The sequence below is a fragment of the Mus caroli genome, chromosome 6, assembly GCF_900094665.2.
Source record: "Mus caroli chromosome 6, CAROLI_EIJ_v1.1, whole genome shotgun sequence".
In the NCBI taxonomy this organism is placed as follows: Eukaryota; Metazoa; Chordata; class Mammalia; order Rodentia; family Muridae; genus Mus; species Mus caroli.
The window spans coordinates 138,491,380-138,499,915 of record NC_034575.1 but is presented as its reverse complement, the minus strand read 5'-3'; the positions used below and the strand labels follow the sequence as shown (position 1 = coordinate 138,499,915).

General features: G+C 41.0%; 1 protein-coding gene across 4 annotated transcripts in view; it reads right to left on the bottom strand.

The window, feature by feature from the left end:
* Positions 1 to 8,536, bottom strand: part of Aebp2 (AE binding protein 2) — an 87,347-nt gene that overhangs the window by 74,341 nt on the left and 4,470 nt on the right. For all 4 annotated transcript variants that reach the window (XM_021164951.1, XM_029478440.1, XM_021164950.2 and 1 more), the window contains exon 2: positions 2,537 to 2,744. In XM_021164951.1, coding sequence (XP_021020610.1) covers positions 2,537 to 2,744 — 208 coding nt within the window. The remainder of the gene's footprint in view (positions 1 to 2,536; positions 2,745 to 8,536) is intronic.

Here is an 8,536-nt window from a genome sequence, read left to right as displayed (position 1 = left end):
AAAAAAAAAAAAAAAAAAAAAAAAAAAAAAAAAAAAAAAAAAAAAAAAAAAAAAAAAAACAAGACAGACCCCCTCATCCATCCCACATACAACCACCAAACCCAGACACTATTGCATATGCCTGCCATAAAGATTTTGATGACAGAACCCTGATATAGCTCTCTTGTGAGGCTATGCCAGTGCCTGGCAAATACAGAAGTGGATGCTCATAGTCATCTATTGGCTGGAACACAGGACCCCCAATGGAGGAGCTAAAGAAAGAACCCAAGGAGCTGGGGTCTGCAACCCTATAGGTGGAACAACAATATGAACTAACCAGTACCCCCCCAGTTGTATCTCTATTTGCATATGTAGCAGAGGATGGTCATCAATGGGAGGAGAGGCCCTTGGTCTTGTGAAGATTATATGCCCCAGTATAGGGGAATGCCAGGGCCAGGAATCAGGATTGGGTGGGTAGGGGAGCAGGGTGGCAGGAGAGTATGGGGGCTTTGGGGACAGCATTTGAAATGTAAAAGAAAATATAATAATAATAATAATAATAATAATAATAATAATAATAATAATAATAATAATAATAGACAGGCCCAGGCTGACCTCTACCAGGAGTCTGGCTCAACCTCTCACGGCCCAAGACTTTTACAGACCTGCTACTAGATTTTTAGAGACCTGCTGGCTCTATTAATCTAAAACCTTAAGTGACTACACTTTTTTTGAGACAGGGCTTCTCTAGTCTTGGCTGTCTTAGAACTAGCTCTGTAGACCAGGCTAGCGCCAAACTCAGTGATCCACCTGCCTTTGCCTGCCAATCGCTGTGATTAAAAGTATGTGCCGCTGTCACCTAGCAAAGTGACTAACCTGGGGCTTTCAGGGGGACCCTGTCTCTCAAAAAAAACAAGGAGTGGACAGGGAAAGAGAAGAAAAGGAGAAATAAGAAAAGAGGAAAGAGCCAGGCGTGGTGGCGCATGCCTTTAATCCCAGCACTCGGGAGGCAGAGGCAGGCGGATTTCTGAGTTCGAGGCCAGCCTGGTCTACAGAGTGAGTTCCAGGACAGCCAAGGCTACACAGAGAAACCCTGTCTCGAAAAACCAAAAAAAAAATTAAAAAGAAAAAAAAAAAAAAAAAAAAGAAAAGAGGAAAGAAGAACCTAAGACTTTAGATGCACAACTGTAGCTATTTCACAAGTGGGTGTGCTTTGTTTTGTGTTATTTTTTCTTTCTTTTTTTTTTTTTTGGTTTTTCGAGACAGGGTTTCTCTGTATAGCCCTGGCTGTCCTGGAACTCACTTTGTAGACCAGGCTGGCCTCGAACTCAGAAATCCGCCTGCCTCTGCCTCCCGAGTGCTGGTGTTATTTTTTCTTAATCCTCCTTCCTAGAGTACTTGTGTGTTTTGCCTAAATATCTGTTTGAGCACTGCATGCATACATTACCTTACTTAAGAGGACAAATGAGAGCACTGGATTCCCTTGGCACTGGGGTTCTAGGAGACCAGAACCTGAGCTCAGGAAAGCAGCCTGTGCTCTTAGAATCTCCAGCCCCAGTTGTCTCCTCTGAAGCAGGGTCTCACATGCAGCCTCAGAATCTCTAACTAGATATCATCCTGCCTCTGCCTCCCAAGCAGGGATCACAGGCAAATACCACCATTTCTGGCCTTGAAAAACATTTTTATACTTGATTTTTACAAACACTTTAAGTATAAAATGTTTATTATTTTGTTTGTTTCGTTTTTCTGAGGCACTGTCATAAAATGTAGCCTTGCTTAGAACTTGCTATGCAGACCACACTGACCTCAAACTCACAGAGTCCAACTGCCACTGCCTTCCCCAGTACTTGCCTCTCCAAATTCAGCAGTGGGTAATATAAATAATTAAGATTTGACTATGTTTATAAATCCATGGTCCACTCTCATGTGATATGGAGAATCCTATGTACTATTAGGGAACAGTAGACACAAATACGGTGAAATAAACTTGCCTGGCATAGTGGTACATGCCTTTATTCCCAGAACTCAGAAGAAAAGGTGCCAAGTCAAGGTTAACAAAGCCAACACAAAGTTTTAGGCCACTCTTCAAAAAGACACCCATGTCACTACTATGTAGAGTCAAAAGCACCTATACACATAAAAGTAAATAAAATTTTAAAGGGGGCTGGAAAGATGGCTCTAATCCCTTCAAAATTACATGTGCTGGCTACATGTACAGCCCTGGCACCGTCTCTCAGGCTGGCTTCCCACAGGAGTTGCACAAACAATTCCCAGGTGCTCCCCTCTCCAGTGCCAGAACCTTGGGAGTCACTGTGTCCATTTATATACATCTACTACAGCTTTAAAGGGTTTGTTTCTTCAAAACAACCTATCTAGGAACAACCTGAAATCCAAAATTTCTATCATGTAATCCTAGCAAGCAGATAGGATATAACAATATTTAAGAGGGAAATTCACCAATTCCTCTCATGAAGAAAAAAAAATCCCATTTGCAATTATAAATAAAACAAACAAACAAACAAAAAAAAACAGAGTGAAAAAGAATGGCAAAACCAACCCCTCCACGCTGACCATCGACATGTATGGAGCGAATGTGGTCCGCCAGGTCTGGGCTGGAGTTGAAGCATGCCTGGCACTGGTCCCAGCAACAGTTATAGGCAATGTGTTTGCTTGAAGCAGTCGTGCTCCCCTGTCCATTCATCATGGCCGGGGTTGAGCGTCCACTGGAAATTGTGCTGTCTATGTCCATTAGCGTACTGCTTATGCTGTAAGAGAAGAAAGGGCTGTTACTGTTGGAAAGTCACCAAAACCAATACGATCTTATAAATACTGAGTACATACAACACCCTGCTCCTTACAATAAACATACTGAATACATACAACACCCTGCTCCTTACAATTAATATACTGGCCACATTCTCCACGCCACTGCAATGCTTTGAGATTAGTTGGCAATAAAGTACAAGGCAAAAATACAACAGTGTCTCAAAATCAAATACAAAGCTGGGTGGTGTGGGGCGGAGGCAGGACTGCCAAGAATTGGAAGATAGCTTGAGAATGATCCACTGTGAATATATCTTAAAATCAAACCATCACCACTAACACTCTCTCTCTCTCTCTCTCTCTCACTCTCTCTCTCACACACACACACACACACACACACACACAGAGCCTTTTTTAAAAATATGTACAATTTTGACTATATTATGTCTCTATGCCATGTGGTGCCCAAGGATACTAGGAGGGCATTGGGTCTCCTAGAACTGGTATTTACGAATCACCATGTGAATGCTGGGAATTGAACTTAGGTCCTCTAGCATATAAACTGCTCTTCAGTCTCTTATAAATTGTTTTTGTTTTCTGATACAAAATCTCACTCTACAGCCAAGGCTGGTCCAGTAACTCAGTATCTGTCTCCCTGGTGTTGAGATTAACTGGCCTTCCTTTGCCTCTAGGGGTTGAGGTTGTTTGTTTTGTTTTGAATTATTTATTTTATGTATGAGTACACTGTCACTGTCTGCAGACACCAGAAGAGGGCATTGGATCCCATTACAGATGGTTGTGAGCCACCGTGTGGTTGCTGGGAATGGAACTCAGGACCTCTGGAATAACATAACCCTGAGCCATCTCTCCAGCCTCAGGATTGATTTTCTTTTCTTTTTCTTTTTTTATTAGATATTTTCTTTATTTACATTTCAAACTTCTTTACCACTCATTTATACCTGTAGCACGCTTTTTGGTTTTGGTTTTGAGGCTGTGTTTCATTCTTCTAACGCCCAGGCAATCTAGGAATTTTCAAGTGGCTTCTTAGGGACTTGCTTTGAGTTTTTTTAGATCTATGAATGGTAGATTGATAATAAATTAATAGAAACAAAAAATTTCAAGGGGGGGACAACACAACTTGCAAGGGTTGTTCTTCCCTTCATCAGGCATGGTAGAGGGCACTTTTAGCTGCTATGTCATCTTGATAACACACCCCTCACTCATCCCCAAAAAAATCATCCGACAGTCTTGCCATGCTGCCCAGGCTAGCAATGAGTGAACTTTGGTTTTTTGTTTTGGTTTTTTTTTTTTTGGGGGGGGGGGCATTCAAGACAGGGTTTCTCTGTGTAGCCATGGCTGTTCTGGAACTCACTCAGTAGACCAACTCAGAAATCCGCCTGCCTCTGGGATTAAAGGTGTGCCCACCACGCCCAGCAGAGCAAACTTTTAGAATTCATCTCTATCTATCCCAAAAGACTGCAATGTCTATCAATCAGTTTTAGTTTGTGAGATCTTGCTACCGGTTTCTAGGGGGTTGTTTTGTTGTTTTGTTTGAGACAGCCTGGTACTTGGTCTGTAATCGAGGGCAGCTTTGAACTCATAGACCTCCTACAAAACCATCATCACATCGGGCTCCTCACATTTTTATTATGAAAAAGCTCAAACTGGGTTATAACAAAGTGGTAGGTTGCCTCCATAGCAGGTCCAAGATCCAATATCCAGCACCAAAGTTAATGAAATTCCGTTTCAGACCAGAGTACACCACATTAGTGGAATGCTTGCCTATCTATTAATTATGAAGACCTTGCTTCAATCTCCAGGACCAAAAAAACAAAGCAAAAGGGGGGGGGGGGGCTCAGTGCAGGTAACCTGGGTTACAATCTGACGGTGTCTCAAAACCAAACAAATCAACTGTAGAGATGAGGGAGAGAACCAACTCCTGCAAAGCTGTTCTGACCTCTGCAGACAGGCCTTCACACATGCACATGAAGTAAGTTAAAATGTAACACAAAGTCTAAAGACCTGCCGCCCTACAAATCAATGCCAATCAAATATCACTTTCATTTTTGTGTATTGTGGCTCCATATATAATTCCACTTGAGGAAAATTTTTCAATCACTACTGGAAATTTATGGGGCAAAATGATGTTTTACTTACTATCTGTACAAATGGCTGAGCAAGCTAGAGTAACGAACACCCCTGTAGCCTGTTGTAGTACTTACAATAATCACTGTGCTGTGCAGGAGGGAACACAGAATTTATTCCAACTGCAGCACTGTACCCTGTAAATTGTTTTTAAATTGTATTTTCTCAACACACATCAAAATGTCCACTACTGTGAAGAACAGCATTTTTATATTAAAGGGTTGGAACCCACTGTGCTCTGAGTGTGACAGGAAAGGATTAAGGCACCAGGAATTTAGCCTGAATGCTTACTCCAAATCCTTCCTTCAAGACAAATGAAGGTCCTGGTTTGAAGATTCCAGTAAGAACTTCCCTAATCTATAAGAGATCAGACTTTTTCCCTTGTCAATAATGAAAAGCACAATCATTAGGAACCTTTCAATTCACCTAATTAGTACAAAATCCTAAATATACACAGGGAGTTATATATATAGGGAATCTGGGGACTCCTGCATGTGTGATACATCGCTACAACCTATAAAACAAGGACTCCAAAATTCCTATTTTTCAGGATAGTATATGGGCCACCTAGTGTGTGTGCCATGTCTGTAAGCCTCTGGCGGCGGGAGGAGGGCTCACCAGCAGTTCTGATACAGCACTGAACTGTCTGTCTGTCTGTCCCTCTCAGGAGGCAGGTGCAGAGCTCACACCTGCAACTGTTAGCTTTTGCTGTCCACTCGACACATTGTTAACCAAGGTCCAGGCTAGTCTGAGCTAACACTGACGACAGCCTATCTCAAAGAGGGCAGAGGGGCTAAACAGGATGAAGCAATCATGACCTTCTGTACAAAATGAAAACTGCTTAAACTGGAGGCAAACGTATTCGTCTAAGAGCATTGAAAGGGGTCGTCAGAGGAAACAATATAACCTTAGGCTTTTTAGTTGGGTTGGCTTGTTTCTGACTCAGGTCTTGCTTTGTATACCAGACTGGCTTTGAACTTACAAAAGGAATGAATGAGCTCTGTGTGACAAATCATCTAACTGCTAGCAAGAAAGACCTCGTGCTGCTAACAGGTGCTTCTCTCCACCTATAACTGCTGCTCGCTAGGACTGCTCCAGCCAGGCACCTGCTTTCCTTCCCAGTCTCTGCACTTGGGTGGCAGAGGTGGGCATCTCTGTGAGTTCCAGGTTAGCCAGAGCTAAATAGTAAGACCCTGTTTCAAAAAATAATTAAAAACTCAGGATAAGGGACTAGAGAGATAGCTTAAAGTATAACATATGGCTGTCACGCTGAACTGATCATAAAAAATTAGAAGTACATTAAAAATCATTAAACTAAACCAAGAAATTATTACTGCTATTGCTCTAATTACATCTAATTATCACAGTAAAACTAATAGCCAAAATGGGTTTTTCTAATCAAAGTGGAAAAAAAAAAAAAAAGACTACTGTCTATCCCCACAATGACTTCTCTAGAAAAAGACAAAGGATTTGTCTCCCCAAGACCCAGCAGCATTCACTAAATTGGTCAAAAGGGACTTTATGCAACAATGATGAAATGCAGTCTGTGGAAAACAAGCAGGCTGCTCTCCTCTATGGCCTCTCACTCCACACTGAGTATGTTTCTCCACTAGACAGACCTTCAGTGCTACTATACCCACGGTTCTCTAGCTGGAGACAGTAGCAATCACCGTCAGACTATAGTCACACAAAGTGTCGCCTTTTACATTGAAAGAAAAAAACAAAAAACAAAAAAAAACCAAAAACTGTTTTTTCAGGAGGCTGGACACACCCTGGTTAAGAACAGGGCAGCTCTTGCAAAGGGCCCAGATTCTCTTCTCAGCACTCACACTGGGTGGGTGGCTGGCTAGCAAACCTGTAACTCCAGCTCCAGGGGATCTGAAGTCTCTGGCCTCTCAGGCACTTGCACTCACAAAGACCCAACAGAGATACAGACATACAAAAAAAATAAATAAATAAAACAAAAATAGTTTTATAAGTTGCAGAAAAATGTAATCCAAAAAATGACATTTAAAGAAAAGCTGGAGCTGGACGTAATGGTGCACCCCTTTAATCCCAGCACTAGGGAGACAGAGGCAGGCGGATTTCTGAGTTCCAGGCCAGCCTGGTCTACAAAGTGAGTTCCAGGAAAGCCAGGGCTATACAGAGAAACCCTGTCTCAAAAAACCAAAAACCAAACAAACAAACAAATGACAGGTAAGTATAATAAAATCTTCACTTGTGATTGATCAAGTTTGCTGAGCTAGGTGTGGCAGGACTTGCCTATAATCCTAACAGTTTGAAAATCATGTTGTGGTACAAGAATCAGGAGTTCTATGCTAACACAGACCCAATCTTAATATAATAAATAAAATTATTTGTTAGGAGCTATGGCAAAATCTACCTTGGAACTAAAAGTCTAAAAGTCAACATACATGATGGATCAAGTGGGAAATATGTTATCACCCATCTTCCAAAACAAAAAAACAAAACAAAACAAACAAAAAAAAAAAAACAAACAAAAACCCATACCTAACAGGTGTTGCACTCACGCTCTCAAACACACATACACAAAACCACAATCTTTAGAAATATCTAGTTTATAATACTATTAAATATGCTTTAACCTATTTCTCTACCACTTTATAGGACATATCATTTAATCAATTTAAAAATGATTCATTTTCACTACAATCCTTCTAATATAAGGCTGGAGAAATAACTCCCATTAACCCTGGGCACACACTACTCCTCCGAAGACAAAGCATGGTTCCCAGGACCCAAGGCTAAGGCTGAGGAGGCCACAGCTGCCTGCAACTCATCTCTGAAATCACTTGCACCCTCTAAACACAGAGCTACATTTAACTTAAGTCTTTCAAAAACAAAAATGTCTAATGCATGTTTGTAAAGGGCATCATTAAATCAAATATTCTAATATCTAGACATTACTAGAGTTAATTGTTTTTCTATAAAAAGAACATTCATACTTAAAAATGTGAATAAATTTTAAGGCATAACAAAAGATTAACTCAACATTTAAAATGTTTTCTTTTTTCTTCTGTTTCAACCCTGGTTGTCCTGGAATTTGCTCTGTAGACCAGGCTACTGTCTCTGCTTTCAGAGTGCTACGATTAAAAAGGCTTGTACCACCACAGCTTCTCTAAGTGTTTCAAAACCTGAACAACTAACCATTCCAGTAGAAAAAGTTCAGAAGATAAGGTAAGGATGTTGCTGTCACAGTAATGCCTCACCTTTTAAAGGACTTTAAGCTACTATATCTTCCCATCATTTAAGTACAAAACTTACAACTTCCTTCCGTGAAATCAGCTATGAACCAATCCAGAGCTTGGTGCACTCTCAAGAATGAATGCTGGCTCCTAAGAAGACGGTAATTCACACATGCAATCCCAACATTCAGGAGACTGAAGGCTGTCAGGAGTTGGAGGCTAGCCTAGTACCAAGCCAGCCTAAACCAGTGACAGACTATGTCAATAAATAAATAAATAAATAAATAAATAAATAAATAAATAAATAAATAAATAAATAAATAAATAAATAGTGGATCTTTAGGGCTGGTGAGATAGCTCAGTGGGTAAGAGCACCCGACTGCTCTTCCGAAGGTCCAGAGTTCAAATCCCAGCAACCACATGGTGGCTCACAACCATCCGCA